The sequence below is a fragment of the Pyrgilauda ruficollis genome, unplaced genomic scaffold (assembly GCF_017590135.1).
Source record: "Pyrgilauda ruficollis isolate IOZ18807 unplaced genomic scaffold, ASM1759013v1 scaffold43, whole genome shotgun sequence".
Taxonomy (NCBI): Eukaryota; Metazoa; Chordata; class Aves; order Passeriformes; family Passeridae; genus Pyrgilauda; species Pyrgilauda ruficollis.
Genome location: NW_024525823.1, coordinates 3,287,583 through 3,311,765, shown reverse-complemented (window position 1 = coordinate 3,311,765; position 24,183 = coordinate 3,287,583). Strand labels below are relative to the sequence as shown.

Below are 24,183 nucleotides of genomic sequence, written 5' to 3'. Positions count from 1 at the left end.
ACTGGGGGCGGTGGGCCGGGGCTCTGTCCCGCCGTGGTCCCGGGCCGGGCGGGCCGCCCCTCGCCGCTGCCGGCGGCGCCCGCGGCAGCGCTGTCCGGCGCTTCTCCCGCCGGGCTGGTGGCTAAGCGCTGCTCGTGTTGGGTCGCCGGGGCGAGCTGCTGGTGGCGACCGCCCGCTGTCGGTGTGGAGCGGGTTAACCCTGCCGAGACATGAGAACGGCAGCGTCGGGCCGCCTCCGTGAGCCGCAGCGCGTCTCTCGGTGTGTTGGACTGAGGGCAGTCGGTAGCAGCGCCTGTGGCCGGGTTGAGCGTTCGGCCCGGTCACTTGGCGTAGGGAGCGAGCTGCGTGTGCCGGCCTGCCGCCGCCGCGGCCTCAAGTGCGGTGTTCGGCGGGCGCGGAGCCGTCCGTGCCCGGGGATTAAATGACAGCCCGCTGCCGGTCTTTACGGTTAGCCTGAGACGTGGTATTCTAGACCCATAGCTGCAACTCTCCACGTTTTATTTATTACTGGGATTCTTTGTTTTGGGGGTTTGTTTTGTTTTGTTTTTCTTTCTTTTGCTGTCATTGTCCTTTACTTTAGGACTTTGTCCTGCCCTTGCTGTACCTGTGTTGCTACTTGCACTATTAAACAGGATATGCACAACAGCATGTTAAACATAAGTGCAGTAGAATGAAGACATCAAGTAGAAGCATGTGGCAATAGCTGCGGATGTAGCACTGTATTCTAGTTGCATGTCATCTTTAACTACAAGTATTTCCCAATTCCATTAAATAATCCTCTCATGCAAGCATAAAGAACAGACTTGTACTTAAAGGATTCTTTCTCCTCTCATTTTCATTTCTCTTTTAAAACAGAAGCATAGTAATGGCTCGAGCATGTGCAAGCTTGAAGCAGATTATGCCTTTGTGAAATTGTTCTCGTGTTTACTACATTCGTAAATATTTTGTCAGATTTCTCCATGAAATATTGAAGAACTGGTGCTCTGTAGCTTTATTTCTGTGAGATTCACAGAAGTGCAGCTAATGTCTCAGGGGTTCCGTTTTGAGCATCAGTTGTAGATCGAGGACAAGTTGTTCCACTTCAGACATGCCATCAAAGCAAACTGGGGCAGTCTGTGTGGAGGAAGAAAATGGAATTAAATTTTTTGTTCTTGATGGCAAGACTTGGACTTTCAAAGAGCTCAAACTAGTAGTTAATTACTGTTTTATCTGTTCTACCCTCACTGATCAATCAACTTCCACAACACCCTTCCAGAATAGATGGGAAATTGTGGGCAGCCATTGTCTTCCTTTATTTTCTCCAACTCAGCCCTTTAGGCAGAGGTACAGCAGGAGCCTTAGCTTAAAGTATTGTCTTGTGTGGGTTTCAGCCTTCTGTCTCACACACATGCTTCAACCACAGTTCCTTTTTTATTTCTTTGAATTCATAGAATGAGCATTTCTCCAAAGTTCATCCTTTGCTCATATTGCCCTTCATTTTCTGTTGTGACATCTTAGGCTGCTTTTCCCCCAGTTTTTGGCCACATGGTTGTCCTGGCAAGGTACTGTGAGTTCACTGGTTACTTTCCAGCTGTTTCAGTTCTTGTGCCCTCAGATTTTCTGTCACGATGGTACAGTAATGTTGTTTGTATCATGGGAATGCACAGTCTGTCATCTGACTGCCTTTTTGCATACAAAGTTTTACCTTGCAAGCCAACATCATTAGTTATAAGTTATGGCTCTTTTTATGGTACTTAGGTGGGGTTTTTTTTATAAAGGAAGAATTTTCTAGAAAAACCTTTGTTGGACCACACATGCATCTTCCCAGATGTTTTTTCCTTTTGATATATTATAAAAAACCCCAAACATTTAATGTGGGATAGAGAACATAAACAAAAGTTGCAGTTTGCTTTATGGGGCTGGATATTGCCAGGTATATCTGAAATTTTCCATAAAACTTTGCTGTAACATACTAGCAAAAAATATGTCATCAAAATGCTACTCTTTTTACTCACTGAGAGTTTTAATATACTCTAGTCATAAACCCAGTTACAGTGTCTTTTCAGTTTTGCTCCTGGACGTATCTGGCTTCTGTTCATCCTCAGAGGTTATTTTTCTATGGCAGGTGATTTTAGAAGGAAATCCGAGGGGGATTGTGGAGGATACGAACATGAAAGTTGATAGAACATGCTTGGCATGAGCAGCTGGCTGAAGTACATTACTGAAAGTCAGAGAGGCTATGAGATTTTTACTGTCACTTGGAAGGTTGTATCTAGCAGTCCAAAGCCTCCATCTCACTCCTTGCTCCAAAAGTACATTGGTGTCTCACCCTTTTTAGGACTGTAATACAATGTCAGGATTGGCGTTTGAGCTCCAGTGACAGTGTAGGATGTGTGATGTGCCTTTGGGCTAGGAAATCTTGGAGATGATGCTTTCAGAATTTCAGATGACATTTTCCAGGGGAAAAAGCTTCACTGCCACTACCAGTCAGCAGTTCTGGTCCTTTTACTGTTCTCTCAGGCAGCGGGGGCTTGTTTTCTGCAAAGGTTTCGGTGGCTGTCAGAGCGCTGAGCCTTCTGGCCTGCTGATGGGTGACACTGCCCAGCTGCTGACCGTGATGGATGTGGTGCCTCTTTTGATTGGGTGACACTTGGCCTAGTGGCGAGCAAGGCAAAATGCCACAGGTAATGCTCGGAAGAGAGGTCCGAAATGTATCAACTTGTGGCTTACATCAAAGCATGTAGCAGTTCTGCGGAGGATCTGGCATTACTGATCCATACAGGGACCTTTCACAGATGTGTTTCGAAGCATCTTTGGACTTAATCTGCACATCTGTGCTGTTCCTTCACCCCTTTGGTGCAAGGCTGCTGTTTACAGCTGGGCAGTTCTGTACAGTCATATGAAAATGCTAATTTTTCCCAGTATTCAGTGTGGGCTCTGCCCTTTCAGTGTGACCCAGGTTTTTCTTTGCATTAGCAATGTAAAATGATACAATTTTAACTTGAAAGTTTGACAAGTAGTGAGACAGCTGGAATTAGGCTGCCTCAGATGAATTAAGGGATTGAGGTAAATGTATTTGCCCCAGCTTCTTTGAATTCAGGTGCTCACTGATGAAATAATTAACAATACTGGTTTCACAGCTAATGGACAGTCCTATGGGGAGAATATTGCCCATATCCAAAATAGTACCTGGAGATTTTCTGTAGACTCACTTGGCTACATTTCATAGGGTCAGTAGGCTTAGATAGGCTGGTGGGTTTTGCATAATTTTTATCTTGTTTGCATTCTAGTAATGCAACTGTAATCCTCCTAGTTAATCGAGAATCAGAAAAACATTGTAATAGGTATTACACAGATAAGAACAAAAATGTGTCACTTGTTTGAAAGAGCTCGCACCCTAATTATAAGAGGAGGGGAAAAGTGGGTCTAGGCAGATGGAAGCAGTGATATGATATTAATCAGTGCAGCAGGTTATTTCTCTAACAACCTGGTGGTCTGGTCAGTGTTTCTTATAAGCATCATGGTGAAGGTACATGAGGAGACTCACTAAGTATGGGAAGACTCACTAAGGTGACATGTTTCAATGTTTAGTAATTGAACTGTAGACATTCTAGAAGGAGGGACTCATCTTTCAAGTGAGAAGTACAAGATGGAAGATAGGAAAAGATTTTGGGAAGTGGAGACAGTGAAGGCTGTTTTTCAATTCTCTTGCATAAAAATGTTGTGAAGAGGAAACAAGAGTAACTTGTTTGGTTGGTTGGGTTGGGTCGGTTTGGTTTCCCAAGGAAAAGTGATTTTTAGTTCATACTAGCTTTGTAACTTTCATTGGTCTTAGCTCTACTGAATTACTCTAAAATGTAAATTTTAAAAAAATAGCAGTTACTTGTTTTAGAAACAACATTCAACTCTTGTAAGTATCTAAATATATACTTTATGAAGAGGGTAAATTTCTAAATATAGGAATATTAATGCTGTTAAATATAGACTGTATCAAGCATATCTTAAAATAGTCTAGGCACACCATAGATTTAACTTAACAAATTCAGCAAATTGATTTTTGGCACTATGTCAAATCTGAAGCTTTTAAAATTAGATAGGCATATCATTCTGTTGCTTTTGAAGTGGTTTGTTCTTTCTAGAATGGTGAAAATGAGCAGTTGAGTGAGGAGGTTTTGGTCTTAATCAGCTTTTTGTAGGAAGATTGACATTAGGAGTCTTTTAAGAAGTAAGAAGACAGCTGAGAATTGCTAGTGATGGTGATGATTACACTTCAAACTCTTGTGTGCTGAGCTCAAAGAATCTGAACATGTTTGGCAAGGATTAGTTCTTAGTTTTGTGCAAAATAATTTTTTAAAAGAAAAAGGTTTAGGGTTTTTTAGTCTAACTTTTTATATTTTTTGGTTTTTTTTTTTTTTTTTTTTCCTCAAGGACACTACATAATTTCTACTTAAGATCTTTACTGTGTGCCAAGTAGAGATGAGGGTAGAGCTAACATACCCTCTAAACGCAGGTTTTTCTACCACAAAAATCAGTGTCTTTTTATTTGTCAGATTCATTAGTCAAATATTGTGTGCACCATGACTTGATTTTATACAGCAAATACATTTTATACAAACAAATACATTTAAGTTTTCATTTCATGAAATGAAAACTTAAATGTATTTGTTTTTCCATCACAAAAGAAAACTTCAAGCGAAGATTCATGGTGACCTCTTTCTGCATAGGAAAAGGAGGAGAGTCTGTCCCCTTTAGGATACTCCATAGTTGGTGGCTGTAGACAGAAAATTCTCATTGGACATATTAAAAAAATATCAGAATGGGTTGGAAAGAGGCAAATCATTAGAATACTTCCATGATTTTTAATCTTCAGCGTGTCAAGTTAATTTTGTCTGAATTGTTCTTTTATCTTTTGCCTGCTTGTCCTGAATGGCTTGTGCCTATGGCCAACAATAAGCTATAGAGCATCCCTTTTGGTTTTTTCTTAGCTATATTTTAAGCTTTCTTGAGTCTGTTGTTCAGGATTTTCATTCCAACAAAATCTCAAATCTTTTATTTCCCATAAACTGAAATATTTTTGAGAGGTTATTTCTGAAGCATCCTAAGTTTCTTCCTCATTTAACTCAAATATAATAATCAAATTTCTGGCATAGACATTCTGATTTTGAAATTGTGTTAGTTGATGTTGATCATGTTTTTATTAAATGGGATCTTTAATTTGTAATGTTTCCAGTCCTTGAATGTCCTGGAAAAGGGCAGGCAGTACTCCATATACACTTGCATCGTAGATCATGTGGAGTAGCTCATTGCTTGTACCCTTCCATCACACTTCTGTGCTTTTCAAAATCAGGCACAAACCCTAGCTGTCTAGGTCCTTGGTATGCTCTGGTTTTTCCAAGAGCTCACAGGTCAGTAACCATTGTCTGATGGATGTCCATCTGTGTGTATGTCCATGAAAAGTAATTAATCTAATGGTCCGTGTTGTCTTTTCCTCTGCCTGCTCTTAGTGAAAGGAGACTGAAAAGTGTCTGGGCTGTGCAGTGTGGGTGCAGCTTCTTATGCCAGTGTTCATTTCGCATGCCATGTTGATTAGGTTGGGCTTGAAGTGCCATGCTTTCAGTCATTGTGGGAATCAGCTGACACTGTTTTTTCCCCGTGTCTTGAGGGTCCCTAGGATATGGGTCCAGCAGTGGGCTGTGTTTGCCCTGATCCAGGTCGTATCACCTGTGCTATGGGCCACACGTAGGAAAGACATGCTTGTATTTCAGCTGGTTGGGCCCACAATTACTCACTGGAACTCTCTAAGCGTACTGATACAAAGATGACTTTCATTGGGGTGAAGTCTGTGCTTTGGACAGTCTTACATAATCTGTCCAAATAGATCAAAATTGTTATGCTGAAATGAACTCATAGATTGTTTATGTCAATGTTGAATCACCTAAACACAACTATGTTCCTTTAGGGAGGACATTTTTGCTGTCTTTGCTATTGACTCTTTGCATAATTTAGTGTAAGGTCTTGTGTTTTCTCACAGCAGCTCTGTTGGCCCTACTGTTTGATGAATGTCTTGATGAATCTTGTGCTCAGTTAAGTAGCAGTGTGACAAGTGGTGATGGGTAGTTTCATGTGAAACTGCCATGGCAGAAAGATCTGAAGTTGTTTGAGCCTCCTCATGTTCTAGGGATGCCAGGTTCCATGGCTTTTGATGGACATTAGGTGTGCTAACATCTGTTGAACATATATAGTCAGGAGCTGGAATATTTAGACCTTTCTTAGTGTGTGAATAGAAATTGTGAACCCATGAAATCAGTAAAGCTGAATTCAGTGGCGCTGTTCACTTGCATGTCTAGGCCTTATAAGTATAGGAAAATTTGAAATTTGTAATTTAGGAACATCATGGTATTTAATATAGTGTAAACTAATTTCTGTGTAAATGTAGCATTTTGTAAAAAAAATGCGCTGTGTTTTGAAGGCTTGAGGAAACATGAAGCTGTTAATGCAAGGAAGCAGTGACTAAAGATTTCTTTTATACTATACAAAAATGTGACTTGTCCAAAGCAAATCTCTCATGGGTAGGTTCATGCAGAAAACCTCTAGCACTAACAGTGTGTAGGGATGTAGGGCAGATGCAGAAACATCTATCCAAATGTGTAGGAACCTGGAACAGGAGCTCAGTGGTACAGATTGCTTTGCTTCAGGGAAGGCTGTTCAGATATCAGTGGTGGTGATGCTCTAATATCAATATTGATGATTATTCTGCTGATTGGCTTAGTGGATAAGTAAGGAGAGAGAATATTGAATTCAATATACATTATACTGGTTGATTCCTGTGTCTCTCAGAGCTTCAGAAATACAAATGTCTAAATGCCTGTACAGAAAAGATTAAAAAATCTTAAATAGACAAACTTGCTAAACCTTGGCCAACTTAATTAATTGATCTGTAGTAAGAATATACCTTTTGCTATTCCCAAATGTAGGGCATTTTAGAGGTTTCCTATACCTAAATGCAGTAGTACAGTTGAAAATCTTTGGTCCTGGTGGCTCAGGTGACATTATTAGCCTGTTTCTGGTACACAACAAGATGTCATTTTATTTCTGAACGGAATGGCTCACATGTGTGCAGTGTGTGAGTATTTGACTATTTTACATTCATATGTTTTGTATGTGAAAACAAAAATCTGGTTTTATGAACCACACCATTAAAAGACAAACTGTAAACTAAGCCCCAGCTGCTGTCTGTATGGTGCACAACTACAGTCCTTCAGTGGATTCACATTCGGATTTTGATTAAATGACTGGTGTGCTGAAATCTCTAATGATTATTTTTAAAGTTTACTGGCAAATATCTATGCTTTAATTCTGTTCCTCATAGGACTCCTTGATTAATGACACAAATTTCCTATGAGAGACTTCATCTTTATGGATTCTCTAATGTTTAGTAGAGGGATCAGTTTGCACTCCAGTCAGTCATCCCTTGTAGGATAGAACACTTTATCAGATTTGGAAGACTTTTTAATTTTCTTACACTGTTTGAAATTGCTCAAAAACCTTTAGGGAATGTGCCAAGGGTAAATAATGACTGAAACCTTTCATAAGTTATAGATTTTAAGGAAGAGAAACATTTATTTTGATCATGTTTTTCTGGTATGTTGTGGTTGTAATAACTTACTTTGCAATAACAAAAATAAAGAAAATCTCAATACCTCAAATATTTAACACCTCTGCCTAGAAGTGAGTGTGCAGGTGTCCCTTTTTCCTACAGCTACAATTCATAGTGTCCTGTAGTCTAACTGGTGTTGTGGCATTTCTAAGACTTCATTCCTGACACATTCATACTCCTTGTTACACAAAGCTGACATTAGACCAAGCCTGAAACTGTGTGTGTGATGTTCGAATGTGTGATTGGATCTTGTGCTTTTAGAGTTCAGACTTGCTGCACTCAGTGAAACATTTCAATGAACAATAACATTACCTCTGTTTGTCTTTCCTAGTAAGCAACAGATGCGGGTGAAAGATCCATCAAGGACCAACCCTGAGAAGCCGAAGAGAAGCAAAAGGCCTAACAGGCCACAGGATGAGGACTCTTCAGATGATATTTCAGGTGAGTACGTAGGGTGATGTTTGTCCTGAGGTTGCGGGCTAATAGCTTCCATGTTGACTGATGAAAACCACAAATCATTGCTACCATGAAATACTTTTCTTGCTTGAATTTATAACAGAAATATCCCCAGTCAAGTGTTTATGACATGATCAGTTGTTACACTGCATGACTTCCCTGAAGGGCTGGAGAGTTGGTTGATCTTCGATGACAACCTCTCCATGTGAGGTCAGGCAGGAGGCTGTGTGGCTGAACAGGGAGCTTCCAGCTGAGCTCAGAGGGAAAAAGGAATGGCAGAGAGGGTGGAGGCAGGTTTGGGCTGCCTTTGCAGAGGTCTGGAGTGTGCAGGATTAGGTAAAGCAGCTTCAGTTAGAATTGGATCTGGTGAGGAGTGTAAAGAGTAAGATGAGCCTTTATGGATACAGTGGCTGTAAAATGAAGACTAGGGTGAGTGCAAACCTGCTGCGTGAGGGGGCAGGGGTTCTAGGGACACAGGATGTGGGAAAAGGCTGAGGAACTCAGCCTTTGCTTCTGTCTTCGCATGTAAGCTCTGCACCTCTCTGGCTTCTGATCTTAATGGCAGACTCTGGGATATAAACATTGCCCAGGGTAGAAGATTGAGAACTGTTAAATGAACTGAATGCACACAAGTCCGTGGGGTCAGATGGAATGCATCTGAAAATGCTGAGAAAACTGGTTGATGTAATTGTGAAGCTGTGCTCTGCCATCTCTTTATGGCAACAAATTGCGGAGGCCGGCTGACAAGCAGGAGGATAGGTCTGCCATTCAGAGTGACTGACTGGCTGGAGGAATGGGCAGGCAGAAACATCTCAGTGTTCAGCAGCGGCAAGTGGAGAGTTTGGCACCTGGGCATAACTACGTGCCATTACAGGGTGGGAATTAAGGCAGCTTTGCAGAAAAGGTCCTGAGGGTCCTAATGCACACACTGAATAAAACCAAGCTGTGCTGTTTGTGCCTACTGTAGGCAGGATTGTATTAATGAGAGTACGGGGCAGGCGGATGATTCTTTCCATCTTTTCAGCACTTGTGGGACTTCACTGGGAGAACCATGCCCAAGTTGTGGGCTCTCTCTTACAAGAAGGGCTGACTTGTCAGTGAGGCCAGTGGTTCACCCCTTCCATGTTTTTAAGGAGATTGAGAACATGATGTGGGAAGAGGGGCTGAAGGGAATGTCTTTGTTTAGCCAAAGGAGTGAAAATATAATTTCTTTCATTGACTGCCTGATGGTAGTTACAGAGAAGGCAGAGCCAGATTCTTGTAGAAAGTCCACAATGAGAGGACTAAAGGCAACAGACCAAAGTTAGGGCATGGAAAATTTGACTAGGCGTGAGGAAATTTATTTTATATTCGTTCTGAGGGTGGTCAGACAGAAACCTGATTTTCTAGTGAGCTGGTGAAGCCTCAGTCCTTGAAGATACTCAATATTCAGCTGAACAAAGCCATGAGCAAACAGATCTAAATTAATATTTGGCAGTGCTTTAAGTGAGGGTTTGGACAAGATGGCCTTCAGAGGTTACTTCAAATTTAGCTTATTCTGTGATATAGTGGAATTTGTGCAAAAAAATATGACAGAGAAGAATGGTTGATATTCACATTCAGATTGAGCAGTTGTAGTAGGGAGGCATAGGTATTTGAAAATCTTTCTTTATGGGTTGAAAAGAGGTCAATGGCCTATGTTGTTATATGCAAAAATAGATTTATCTATTATTTTATTTTCAAAAAACAGGGAAATTAGTTTTGTACAAAAGTAATCCTTGTACTTTTGTACGAACTAGTTTATCTGGTTTTAAGAGGTGGCATTTATTGACTTGAAAAGAATTTCCATTACGGAAAGACTGAAAGAGATTCCTTCATAAAACTCAGTATGTGGGGAGCAGCTGGCTGATCTTTCCTACTTTAATTCTTTGCTGTTTTTTTAACCTGGTAATTGAAGATTGTGGTCTTTCAGTGTACATGTGCTGTCTTTGGTAGCTGTTATTTTGGATAGATAAAAGCGAGAATGTGTTGTTTTCTGTAGGGCTGACCTGCCAGCACGTGGGCCAGGCAGTGGATGTGCATCATGTGAAGAGAGCGGTGGCTCAGAGCGTGTGGTCAGTCTGTGCGGAATGCCTGAAGGAGAGGCGGCTCAGCGATGCTGAGCCCGGGGCACCTTCAGACATCTGGCTGTGCCTCAAATGTGGCTTTCAGGTAAGCACGTGTTGCAGAGGTGGAGTTCCTAAAGGATGTGTTGTGGATCCTTGTCTGTTTGGCATCTCATTGCTCATCATCCAGAGGAGCAGTGTGACGCAAGTGCTTAGTGTGAGAGTCCCTGCTTCAGCTTCCTCGGGAAGTGGGGTGTGACCTTATGTTCCTGTTCATTTTTGGCAGTGTTTAGGGTTAGCTTTATGTGTCACAGTGCGGTGTGGCATCACGACTAGTGATGGTCCTGCCTTTTCTCTGTTCTTATCTGCATCCTCTTGCCACTTACAGAGAATTGGCTCTGGGAACTGTGTGGCTGCAAAATGCATCCGTTCAGCTGGCTCCTCTGGCAGAAGTTCCCATAAATAGGAATGAATGAAAAACCAAACGTATGTTGCTGAATGAACTTGTGCTGTGGACACTCAGTTGCTAGATTTGACTGAAACCAGGGAGAAAGGGCTATGCTGGAGTGAGAATGCTGCTCCTGTGGCAACTAGCCATTAGAATGGATCAGTTATAATGTCAAACCATGGCCTTGGAGTTCAAAATGGCAGGTCCTGACCCCAAGGGCTTTCACAGATTTCTGCCCTGGGACTGAAGTAAAGAAAAAATTTTGATTGATACAGCAAAATTCAGTTTATGGGCAGTATCAGGCTTGGTTCAGCCAATACTTGCCAGAAAAAAGCATGTCATGATTTTCTTGGAATTTCAGTAGGTTTCACTATAGAAAACTACTTTCAGTACATTTTACTATAGAAGCCAGCTCCTACCAGTATAATATGAACGGATTTGATTTTTCAAAGAAACATGCTATTCATAGTTAACTATAGTTAACTAGATCTGAGGAGGACTCATATATCTTGTTTGAAAAATTTCTCTTAAGGAGGGCTTTTAAAAGGAGTTAATTTTGTGTGCTTCTTCATGTTCGTGCTGTTAACAGCTTCTAAAACTTATGCTTATTCAGAGACCAGTCCTGAATCTAAGTCCCACTCTGTTAATACTTGAACCATTGCAAATGCTTTCTCTTGAAATCGCTATATATAAATAGTGTGTTCTTTGTAGTACAAAGAACAGCAGCTTTGTAGAACAGAGCACTTCATGTACTTTTTTCATTTGCTGTATGGAATGCATTTGACATTCTTGAGCAGTGAGGGTTACCTATGCTGTCCTCTTCCTTGATATTCTGTGGACCAAATATGCTACATAGTTGTTTCCTTAACAATTACTAGAGCATTCTTTCTTTTGTGAATGGTATAGTTTTTTGTATGTCGATATTTATTCAATACTTATCCAAAAGCTAGGAATTATTTCTATTCAGTTAGAGCAAACTTAATAATTCTCTATATTTTCAAGTGAATTTTCCAAGTAGAAAAGATGAAATGGTAAATTCTTTCAATCCTTACGAATGCTGAATAAGTAGGGCAGAATAGCTCCTTGTCTAGTTTTGAAAAGCGGAGTTTTTGTAGTGTATTTACTAATAATACAGTCTTTTCCTTGTTCCCTTTCCCTCCCCCCTCTTACTGGGTTGATGTGTCCATTTTTAGGGATGTAGTAAGAATTCAGAAGGCCAGCATTCTCTGAAACACTTCCAAACTGCACGCACAGAACCTCATTGCATCGTTATCAACCTCAGCACGTGGATCATATGGTAAGAATCAGTATGCAGGTATTTGTGTGTGCCGGTACCTAAGGACTTCACGTAACTTAAGGCAGTGTCTTCTCATGATAAAGAATGATTCTGACAGATAAAATTAATGCTTTCTATAGAGGAAAGGTAGGTTTTTTAGAGGCAATATGTGTTTGTCCTTTGTTTTCTCTGAAATTATTTAAATCTGTAAGGACCACAGTGAATTGGGACTGATACAGAAAAGTGTATATGAGATGAGGGAATTCAATTCTATTCCATTTTTTTAGTGTGAAAAATTGAAACTGAGAGCTTAAGTAATTTGTGTAAGGTAGTTTTGGATGTTTGCTAGAGCTGAAATGTGCATGCAGATAGCCCTGAAATCCAGTTTGTATCTTCTTTTGTTTAGGTGTTATGAATGTGATGAAGAGCTGTCAACGCATTGCAACAAGAAGGTTCTGGCTCAGATAGTTGACTTCCTTCAGAAACATGGTGCCAGGGCTGAACCAAGTAAGTTTGCACAGCTAGTTTTATCTGGAGTTAATAATAAGCATTTCAGATTTTGAGTCATGTTAAAAATACAATTGCAAAATTATGTACAATGTGACTATAATGTAATTTATAATTGCAAAGCTACTTGGGGAAGTAATGCCTATCAAAACATGGTGTCACTTCTTTTTCTACAGTATGATTACATTTTAAAAATATTTTGGACACTATAGGATGGTTTTTCTGAATTTTGTCTTTAACAAAGAAAGTTTACCATAGAAGAGTTGTCACCTTAAATAAGAAAAGGCCATATAAATTAATAAATGAATCATAAATTAACGCATAAAAATATATAAAAGTATACATTTTACATTCACTATAAATGAATTTAATTTTCTTGGTATGGATATATAACAGCTTAAAATTTTCAGATTTAAGCTTGTTCTCCACAGTTAGCTGGATTTGTTTAAGTGGATTTTCTTGTACTCTGTTGTTGGGTGTAGTATCCATTTTTACTGTTCAGTTTTAATTGATAGAATAGTCATTCCTATTAAAATAAGATAGTATTAAATTATTTTCTTATATTAGGAGCATTCTACACCTTCTCAATATATGTGATGGTGGATAGAACTTTGTATGTGTGGCCCTCAGCTGTCTGCTCTTGATAATGTTGATTTTATTCATCTCTGCTGTTACAGGCTTGGCAGCATTTCTGGCTTGTGACTTAGAGAGTGCACTGAATTCCACATTTGCTTCTCAAAACCCACCTTAAGTAAACTTTTAAAACAATTGGTTGCATCCTTTAACAGAAATAATCAACCAGTTAGAAGTGTGAAAGGAGAATGGTTGCCTCTCAGAATTACACTAAATATTCTTCTAGCTGAATGTGCATAAATCCTACTGGTTTTAAGAGATGTTACATATTTTTTGAGGGAAAAAATGAAGGGCTGCTTAAAAATACGATATTTTGATCTAGTCACGTGTTGTATATTAAATTATTCAATTTTAATAAATTGATATATTGATACATTTTGCATATTTTTTCTTGGAGCAGTGAATATATATTGAATATACAATGTGGTTTCACTTCTATTCACAGCTTTAGTTTCAAATTTATGTGTAATAAATGAGTGTTGCAGCTTGCTTGAAAATGAAAATGCTGTGGTGGTTTTTTTTTCAGTTAATGTAATGAAAGCAATTTTATTCCATTATTGTGCTGCTGGATAAGGCTTTCTGAGTGATACAACTCTGTGCCTCTTGGTTTAGACTCTTAATTTGTGGAACTTCAAAACATCTAAAGCTTTCAGATTAAGAAGTTTAGAAGTTTTCTGTGAAATGTCTTAAATTAAGCAACTAAAATTCCAAACTAACTCAGGAAAAGTAAGCATATTTATAGCAGAGCAGGGCAGCATGTGTTTCTGCTGTATATGCATTTGTGTTTAATTTTGGTACTCTGTTTCGAAAACGCTTACATTTCATGTAAATGTTTGCTGATATAACTGGAAACTTTGCTGTAACTGGAACCAAAATATAATTTTTTTTTTGTTTTGTTTAGGGCTTAGACATAGCCTTGCAGGGTGCCTGTCTCGGCAGCAAGAGGTCTGAGAGTGCTAGGGCTGCTCCTGCAGGGCAGCCGCATCTCCTGGTCCATTCTGGGAAAGGGTTGAAGCTCCAGTGCAGGCTTGGATTAATGCATTAAGCGTGCGTGTGTACTTCCAGTGATGTTTTAAAGGTGAAAGTCTGTGACCCTCTCCACTCTGTCTCTGCTGAGCAGTTTGGATTGCATTCTGGAAAGCTCTGGCAATGTTGGCCCAAAGATGATTTGTTGGGTTTTCCTGAGAGGCAAGGAAAAGACAGCAAAGCTCTTTGCCCAGGACTCTTGCTTTAGGCCAGGCTCCTTGCTGGAAGAGGCTGGAAAGCAGCCGTGTATTTATAAACGACTGGTGTGCATGACAGGGAACTCCTGACCAGAACTGGCACTCTTGGTTCATTTTGATAAATGACAGACTTGGTGCTTCCTCTACAGAAACCTAAGGTTTTTTTTTCTTTTCTTCAAATTAGACTACCTTTAGGCATTCTGAAAAAATAAAATCTGAAATTGAAATGTAGTTCATCCTGTTGTCCAGAATACAAAAGTACATGATGTATTACTGTGAAAATTAACTGTGCTTTTGGTTTAATTTTTTTTAGTGTAACATTTTATTTCATGTTCCATTGATATTTTCAGTGTAGATATCATTCTTTAAATTATTAGTTGGCATAGATTTTTAAAATTTATTTTGTGTATTCACCCCTCAACAACATAAGCTAATTAAAAAAAAAAAGAAAAATAACTTGTAAAAAACAAGTGGTGTAAAACTACAGTTGATTCATATTTCTCGCATAAAAATCAATTTTGTGCTTTTTTTCCCCATTGCTTTTCCATTTCTTTCTAAAAAAGCAATCAAAGTGAAGACAGTTCTCATAGCAGAATGTGGCACTGTAACAAGAATTCATCTTATGTCTGGATTTCTTTCTGTTGTAACAACTGGTTGGCATGGTGCATCATTAAAATTCAAATAGCATTGTGTAGAAATTTCTGTAGAAATGCAGTATGAACATGGATTAAGTAGCAAATGAGGGCTGCTAGGATTTTTTTTCGGTTCTCAAAAGTGCAGGATTCATTTAAAGATAAAATGATCGGTTGAAACATGTGAGAGGGTTATATAGATTTCCTAATTAACGCATCTTGGAAAATAAACAAAAGCAAAATGCTTGTCATTTGGTACTAATGTGGTGGAATAGTGTGGCAGCAGGATCCCTGCTTTTCACTCGGCCTCTCATAAAGATTCAACTTCACTTCAGCTGTAAAAATGTGCAAATTACATTACTACTACATGACTGACTTTTGTAATTACATTAAGCGATTGAGATAAATCCCAGAGCTGGGTTCCCAAAAGAATGTTTGCAGCTGTGTGATTTTCACATCTGATCCTATGGTTTGTTGTACCCAGCAATGCCTGCTCTTTTCTTTTTTTTTTCCCCCTTTTTTTTTAGAGGAGTCTGTTTGGTTAAGAGGTCATGTTGGGCACAAGCTGGAAGAAAAAAGCAAGATTGCTTTCTAGGGTGTACCACCCAGAAATTTGTTTTGTGGAGAAGGTTAGCAGGCCGTGATGATTGCCACAGAAAGGCAGGTGCAGTATTGTCCGTGTGGCACACTTGTGAGCTTCACATGGACATAATGCACATGTAGTACACAGGAACCATGCTGAGACATTGCAATCTGTGTGTCTGCTCATTTACTGGAGAAAACAAATTGTTTTGCAGTCTTAAAAGTGAATCTTATGCGTATTTTCCTTTACAAAAGCAAAATTATATGTTGGTGGAAACATAAGATCGCATACTTTTTATAGAGCAGTTAATTAAATTGGTTTGTGTGGCAATAGAATGGGAAGGAAGAAGATATATTCTCGAATGTTGTAGTTAAATTTATTGTTGGGAGGGACAAGCAGAGGAACGAGGTTTTGGTAATAAGTTCAGCTGCCTGGATTTGCCTGTAAGTGAAAGTTAGAAACTTGATTTTTGTTTTGATGGCTATAACTAATGTATAAAAATAGATATAATTTTACAATGCATGTGAGAGTTGTAGATTTGTATGGAAAAACAGGTAGTGTGATGAATAACTTTGCCGATTTGCATTCTGCTGTGGATATTAGCAGTTGACAAAGGATCATATTGAAAAAGTGGTGTTCTTTCTTAAGTGACTTTTACATGTAGTTTGGAGTCATAGAAGACCATTCTATCTACTTAAAATTAACTAGCAAAATAAAACAGATTAAATTGATTCTCTGGATCTGAAAATAAACTTTGGCAAAAAGACATTTTTGTTATTGGTGAGAAATTATGTTTCAAATTTGCTTACTTGCTAGTAGGCTCCTTGCAAAGGAATGAAAACTGAATCATTGGCAAAAACATATTTTTAGGCATTCTGTCATTTTTAACTACAGATTCTCACCTTTCCTGTCCATGTACTTATTTACTTGTGAGATGTAACACAAGTCACCTGAGCAAAGAGGATCAAAAGCAGTCCTTGAATAGGTTGCTCTTCCACACTATGCAGATGTCTTTTCTAGTTTATAACATTGTGGCAAGACTCAGAGAAATAAAATTACAGTTTATAATCTTTGATTTGTAGGGTTGTAACACCAATATCGAAATTCAGCTTTTAAAATGTAAACCTAGTGACCATTTCAGAAGAAAACCAGGCTGTTTATCTAACGGTTGGATTCTAATTGTTGTACAGTGTTGAAAAAAAAATCTAAATTTTTTAGATTAAAAAAGAAGTGCCAGACAATTTAGTAGCATTTCATAATACAGCAAGATGAGAACTTGGTAAAAGACAGTCTGTTAACCTTGCTTTTACTGTGAAGACCTTCAGCTGAAGTACCAGAGTTGTATTCAATAGAAAAGGCTTGACCTTGGAATAAAAGTGTGTATTCCTGGAACCCTTATTTTAATTTAAAAAAAAAAAAGTTGCATTGAAAAGATGAGCAATAGTGCTTACTCCCCTGGCTGAAAAACAACTTGATGTCATTTATCTTCTTGCTTTCATACCATCTGCACCCCCAGACACAGCTCAGTCTCAGCAAAGGCGGTACAGAAGTCCATGTGTGCTGCAAATGTTTGAAATGCTGGCAAAACAAATTGATAGGGAACCCACAGTAAGTTTCCCTTTGCAAGTGGGTGTGTCGGCACCATGTGTTTTTGTACTCCTGGTGCAGAAAGTGGCTCTGCTTTGTGGAATGAATCGTTGTCCATGCTAATGTTTGCCTTAGGACTCTCAGTCACTGCCCATGAGGCTGGTGCTGAGCAGCTGTGGGACAAAGCAGTGTTCCTGCCTCTGGAGAGCTTTTGGGACGGGACCGCAGGTGAGTTGAGGAGCCACAAGAAAAGCTGAAGAAAAGAGCAGCAAGAAAAGGGTGCTTTGCAGGCAAGAGCTGTAGCAGAGGAGCAGCTTCTGCTGTCCTTCTTCCCAGAGCTCTGGTGGGAAGGGGGCTTTCTAGCATGGGGGAGAGCAGGGTGGTGTTAGGAAGCTTTGCTGAGCGTGAGGCTCTGTCTATGTACAGAAGCAGCTGGCTGAAGGTTGGAGGTGGATATCACGGTGGAACCAGAGGTGGGCACTGACCTGGTGCCTATGGAGAGGTGATCAGTAGGGTGTGATGATCTGGGTGGAGAGCTGGGCAGTGGGTTTTGGCAGAGTGCTCAAGTAGTGTCTGTGCAGCCAGATACACTTTGTCAATGGAAGAGAAAGTTCCAGTGATCAAGGCACAGCTTAGGTGAGAGTTTTTCTTGTATGGCTGCCTCAGAAAGATCACCTCTGCAGCAGAACAGCAGGAGGAGTCTGACAGAGGGGCATGGTCTGAATGTGAGTCCCAAGCACAGTGGGATACTCTGTCCCTGCTGGGGATGGACAGGCCTGCCTAGCTGATGTCCATACTACCTGAGAAAGGCAGAGAGCTTAAGGGTTACCATGTCAGTTCTCTAAAAGACGAGTTAACTAGTGACAGAAATCTGTCTGAATTTAATGACTTCTGTGCTTTTCACCCATCCTGCTCTCATTAATATGAACAAAGTCCTGTATAACAAGTATTACTGCATGTGGACAAATGACTTGGACTACTTCTTTTATTCTGTTAGGCCAGGAGCTGAAGGTCCTTGTGGGCAGCTGCAGATGACAGCCATTTTGATGGAATTCTTCAGCTGGAATCCTTGTGTATATCTGCTTAAAAGTCACTTTTCATATCCAAAAGCACGCCCGTTAAATTACAGAATTGCAAGATTGAGTCAGCAAGGGTCCACGAAACAGTTGTTGAGTGCAAATTCACTTTAAAAAATTACATATTAGCTTTTTGATTAATAACATGCTTGTAGCCTTGGGTTAATCTTGCAGGAGGACCCTCCAGCCCCAATTTGTAGAAGTATTAACTATCACAGTCATTACCAGCATGTTCTGTTAAGACTGACCAACTCTTCACATGTCAAGTAAACATTCAGCTTCAGGCCTGTCTGTCATTTATCACTGAGCCGGGGACATTGAGCAGAGCTAAATTAAAAACTGCAGTCCCTCCTCTGGCTCTGTATATGTACTTAAAAATATCTCTGTGTTGTAAGCAAGGCAGCAAGTAATGTTTTTAATGGCAAAGCAGCACATTTCTGTCAGGACTTTCTCACAGATACAAAAAACATAGTAAAATGTCATGTGGATTGTGTTGTTAAAATTATTAAGAAATCAAAAGGCAGTAATTGAAACCTTCTGAATGAAAGGAGATTTCTAACTTTCTAACCAACATCCAGGAATTTTTCCAATTTGCTACTACTTCTCCTTATCCCTTTACATATAACCTTATCCCTATATATATCCTCCTAATTATCCAGCTTTGTGGCAATCGGATGTCTGGTTCTCATTTCTTGTGTTTTGTAATTGCATATTCATCTAGCTCTTATCACAAAGCTGGATGCTTCAGCTTTGTTTTCCCTCCCTTAAATAATTTGTATGTAAGGTTCAGCAAATGGAACCTTGCTACTTGTGTGAAGCTGCCATTTAACCATGAAGTGAAATGCTTTTATCGAGTTTGCCCTGCAGATATGGTCCGCTGTGGCAGTGCTGTCCATATTTGGTGGCTGTGCAAGGAGAGCCAGGTGGTGCTGCAAAGCATAGCACAGTGAAGCGTGGACAGATCTAGGTTTGACATTTGTCATCCTGTACTGCTAAAGGGAAGAGAAAAATCTGCTTTTCCATATGCTTATGCTTTAATTTTTGCCTGCAGTTTTGTCCAGATGGCCCTGTGAACATTGTTTACTTTAAGATGCTGTCCCAGATGTTTTTGAATGCCGATGGATAAATGCAACAACTGTGGTATACTAATACACAAATTATTTCCACAATTTTGGCTCTTTTTTCCATCTTTTTTTTTTTTTTTTTTTCTCTTTTTAACCATCTCTTTTCCCCAGCACTACTTTGGATGGCCCACTTCTCTGAGGGGAAAACATCTCCAGTTACAATATTAAACTTCTGAGAGAGAGCAGTGCCTTTGAGTTGCAGATAACTTGGAGCTCCCGTACTCATACTGTGGTTGTTCTGAAGCTCTGAGGGTGGATGAGCTGCAGACACTGTAGCATTCCCCTTCTAAGCATGCCAGTTAAAAGGTGTTGTTGCTTCATGTAGCCCATAAAATAGTGTTTAAGGGTGTGAGCAGCTCGCTTGTTGTTTATTATAGTCAAAACCACTTTGTCTGCTTTTTCAAGGAGAATTCCGTCTTTTACTTTGCCCTTGTACTGTCTTAATTTTCCACCTGAGTGGAAAGGAGAGTAATTTGAAGCTGTGTAAGCACTGTTAACAAGAACATTTAAAAATGTTTTTAAACAGCAAAGCACCTCTAACTCTTGAAAAACTCTGATACAATTTGGAAGAATAGTTATGCCTCAATGGCACTGTAGGGTGCAGGCAGACTGCGTCAGAAGCTTGTTGCCAGATATAATAGATATTTTAATGACTTCTTTTTTATTTAATTGTATTTTTTTTCATTTTCTAAGCAAGAAGGTATTTAGGAGTGTACATAAAAGAACCTTTTGGCATGAGAATTTCATTAACGTAAATAGGTCTGTTAGTTATTTCTCAAGAACACTTTAATGAGACTTCAATGTGAAACTCATTAGAACAAATACATGAATTCATATGTCAAGACAGAGATTGTAGCATCACAGTTCTTGGCATCTATTAAGTCCATAACTCGTTTACATTGACGTGCATTGTTAATCAATATTTAAGACACTGCAGATGTCAGTAATGTTCACATTTAGTCCTGCAACCATGACAGTATGAAAGTTGCTAGTAGAATTCAAGGCTAAATATTGTTATCTCAAGTCTTTCCGTTACCTCTAGGCTACAAGTTAATGACTGTCTAACTTTGCTGCCCCTCATCTATTTAAATAATAAGGGAAACAAGGAATTATGTGGATGTTATAGCATAGTTTTATCAATTTTTTGTTACTTGAAATTAAAACACTAGCATTGTATGTATGTGGATTGCATTAGTAATTCCTCAGGCTGTGACAAAGGGGGGTGAGTTGAGGAGCAAATGTAGGGATAATGAGTTCACTTGGGCTGTTGACAAGGCAGTTGGAATGGAACACTGTAGTTGATAAAGACTTGCAGCGTTCAGTGGTAACTTTGGGCTACCTCCTTTCAAATGCACCAAAAAGCAGCCTTTGGGTGGTGTTTCTGATGTGTATAATGAACATGTATCTCAGCTGCCTATTGTTAGTAAACAACTCATGTTACTTTATTTATTGCTTGTCTAATTGTGGAAGTCACAGTCTTATAGGACAGTATGATTCTAATGGAAGGTTTTGTTGCATATATGTAGTTGCTGAGGGCATTTTTTTTACCCCCCAGGGGTTTATCTGTTGGTGTCTAATTTTTTGGGTTTTTGATTTTTTTAAGATTGCGTACAACACCTTAGAGGATTATCAAGGTATCTTCCACATATGTTAAAATTAATAAGCATAATAATAGAAGGACTTAATTGATTATACTATGAAGTTACGTGGTCATATTAATCTATAATTTAATTACAGGTTCATCAAAAATCATACGTCTTCGTGAAGAAAACAGTGAAACAAGTGAAATACTGAAAGGAAAAAGCTCTGGTAATGGTGCGTCAGTTCCAGTTAAAGGAATAAATAATTTAGGAAATACCTGCTTTTTTAATGCTGTCATGCAGGTAAGATGGAAAGATCATGGCACTTTCTCTTAACAGATTTCAGAAATACTAAATCTGTATAATCTATGGGCTTCTGAAAAGGTTTTGAATATTACAACTCTTCATTCTGCTTTCTGAAAGTCCTTTTCAAATTCTTTTTACTCCTTGCTATCCAAGGAGTGTTTCCTGTTATAATAAAAAGGAATTCCTGGATCACTGGTGTTTTGCACAGTAATGAAACAAGTACAAATGCCAAGTGTTTTACACAGTGCGTATGTGTGTGGGTTGTACTGTAGCATGTGGTTTTATTTGAAGTTCAACATTATTAGTCATGACTAATGCAGGGTATCTACCATACTGGTGATGTGAATAGTGGCACTGTGTGCATAATCTAAATATCTGCACTATTCATTGGGATGATTTTAAACCCCTACAATGGATGCAGTTATAAAATTACTTTTATCGATTATGGGTTTTTTCTGACTACAATAAGAGAAATTAGCTATACTAATACACTGTTGATGTTTAGTGTACAAACAATCCAAAATCCTCAAAAAACCAGTAGCCCAAATGGGTTTTATATTGTACCATCCTATGTCTGAGCAGAGACACTCTGTATCTGCAGACAGGAGTGAACAAGTGAAAGAAAACTGCTACAAAGGTGTTCTGCACTGGCACACCTCACCTTGTGTTTTTGATATTGATTCAAACCCCATCAAACAGATAGTAAAACTGCAAATTGTTATCTGTCCATACTTAGGGCATTGTAGAAACCTAAGTGATCTGCTGTCAGAGTTGACTAAAAATAAAGAAACAAAGCTGAGATATGTTGAGTTGATTTCTCTCCTAAATTCAGAAGGATAATACTTTTCAGTGTGCCAAAGCCTTTGTGCTTCATGGGGCATGATGAGAGGGATTGCAGAGTTTAAAAGAGGGAAATGGTCTCTGATAATAATGTCTTAATCCTAAAAAAAAAAATAAATCTTGTTCAACATAAATAAAAAAGTTATTGCTAGTGAATTATTTTGAAATTACAGAAAAAGAAATAAATACAATTTTAGAAACAGTCAATTCAGTGATTTTTTTAGTGCTCTTTCTAATGGTCAGATCTAAACCTCAGTTACACATTATGAAGTGTATCTGGTTTGGTCTACCCCTGACTCCAGAATATATAACTAAAGAAACTCTCTAATTGAACACTCAGCATGTTTCTCATGGTGTTTTTGGTTTTTTTTTTTCTTTAAGAACTTGGCACAGACTCACTTACTAAATGAACTGATGTATGAGATAAAGGAGAAAGGAACAAAGTTAAAAATCTGTCACACTTCAGATTCTCAATTGGTAAGTGTGCCCTGAGAAATACAAATTTGGGAAAATGTGGGAAGAAGCTGGAGGATGGGAAATCACATCTTCATTAAAGGCACACTGTTACTCTCCCATTTCTTTCACATTTTAATTTGTCGGTGGGTTTATGTTACCTGTGAACTGATGTCTTTTACAGAAGTCATTACTCAGCCCTGGAGGAGGAGGAAGAATTGCTTGCTTTCACATTTTTTGATGTTGAAGTATCAAATAATGCTTTACCTTAAGAAAGAGCATCTGGCTTATTTTTAATTGCCATTTAATTTCTCCAGTATGAACGTATGATACAGGAAATGGTCTGTTCTGCTCTAGAAAGTATCTGTGAAATATTTTATTCCAGTCCATCCCTGCCCTTCATTGATAAGGTCTATAAAGTTTATTACATGCTTCACAGGCCAGGGGATTAAAATGAGAGAAGCAAAATTTCAGTGAGGAACAAATTTGTCCTCAAGCTCATTGCAGGCATATGGGAAAGTATCTCCTGTGGCTATTATCCAAAGAATATTCTGCTGTTCTGGTCATGTCTTAGAGACTCAGGGTTTCATTATATGTTGTTGGCAATAAAGATAATACCCCTTTCCCTCTGCTAGCTGAAGCAAACCATTTACAGAGGATTTTTTCTTAGTTTTTTTCCTCTTTTTTCCTGCTGTTTGCTGTGAGCTTTCTGGTGGCGCTGAGGGTAGAGGAGTGGTATTCTGTTTCAAATACCTGTGAAATGATGATGATTTCACTGTGTTGCTGTAGGTGATGTTCATAGCTTCTCCAGGCAAGAACAGTGTGAAATTCATTGCATAGCTGTCTTTATTTCCTCCAGTGGCACTTCAGAGCAGCAACATGTTTCACAAAGTTATCCTGAGCCACAACAGAGGTCTGGAGCTTGTTTTTGCCCAAAGGCTTAGCAAGCCAGTGGGTTGTTGGCTTATGCTTGATGTGTAACTTGCACAGCCATAAGGTTGAAAGATCTATTTTTCATTTCATGACATTGCTTACAATGTAAATAAGGTCTTTGGAGCAAAGACTGTGTTTTCTGGTCTTTGTATGCCAGTGCAGAATTTGGCATTGAATAAGAGGGCTGCAGTAGTCTAATTAATAGCAATGTAGAAACCTGCAGCTTCTTGCTTGCTAAGGAGCCTTTTCCCACCTTGTGATAGTGCATATAAAGCAAATACTTTATATTTGTGTGTATCCATTTCGCTTACATTTTGTGTGGCTCTGCTTTTTGGATGAGGTTTCCTCTCCAAGTGTTTATCTGGCACTTGTAATCTGTTTTTCTGAGAGTCAGGCCAGCTAGTAGGGCGCATAGGAACCTTGGAGCATGTTAGGGAGAACTGGTGGTCTGTGGTCATTGTGACACGTGGTGTATAAGCTGTGCAGGACTTTAAAATTCTGCTTTAAAATTGGCTTAATTGGCTTAATCCTTCCAGACCTGCTGGCTGGGCTCAATGTCATACCAAGAGGGGCTGTGCAGGATGTGCCTTGTGCCTGTCTCCCAGTGCCACAGGGCATGTGTGGGGTCTGCCATCAGCTCTTGCTGAACCACTGCACTCGATTTGTGTAGGAACAGGTTGTGTTTCCGTGGCTGCCAGATGTGTGGAAATTGCAGTGTGTGGCTCACAGATCAGAGAAACTGGATGCCCCATTCCTTGGGTTGGGTAGCAGGGAGCCACTGAGCACAATCTTACACTGGCCTATGG

General features: G+C 39.3%; 1 protein-coding gene across 2 annotated transcripts in view; it reads left to right on the top strand.

The window, feature by feature from the left end:
• The first annotated feature begins 32 nt into the window (after positions 1-32).
• USP45 (ubiquitin specific peptidase 45) overlaps positions 33-24,183 on the top strand; it is a 48,992-nt gene continuing 24,841 nt past the window's right edge. Inside the window, exons 1-7 of one of the 2 annotated variants that reach the window (XM_041478003.1) lie at positions 33-447; positions 7,968-8,077; positions 10,113-10,282; positions 11,818-11,921; positions 12,307-12,407; positions 21,003-21,148; positions 22,373-22,468. In XM_041478003.1, coding sequence (XP_041333937.1) covers positions 422-447; positions 7,968-8,077; positions 10,113-10,282; positions 11,818-11,921; positions 12,307-12,407; positions 21,003-21,148; positions 22,373-22,468 — 753 coding nt within the window. In that variant the 5' untranslated portion in view covers positions 33-421. Of the gene's footprint in view, positions 448-7,967; positions 8,078-10,112; positions 10,283-11,817; positions 11,922-12,306; positions 12,408-21,002; positions 21,149-22,372; positions 22,469-24,183 lie in introns of those variants that run through there. The other variant, XM_041478005.1, reaches the window with a different exon arrangement.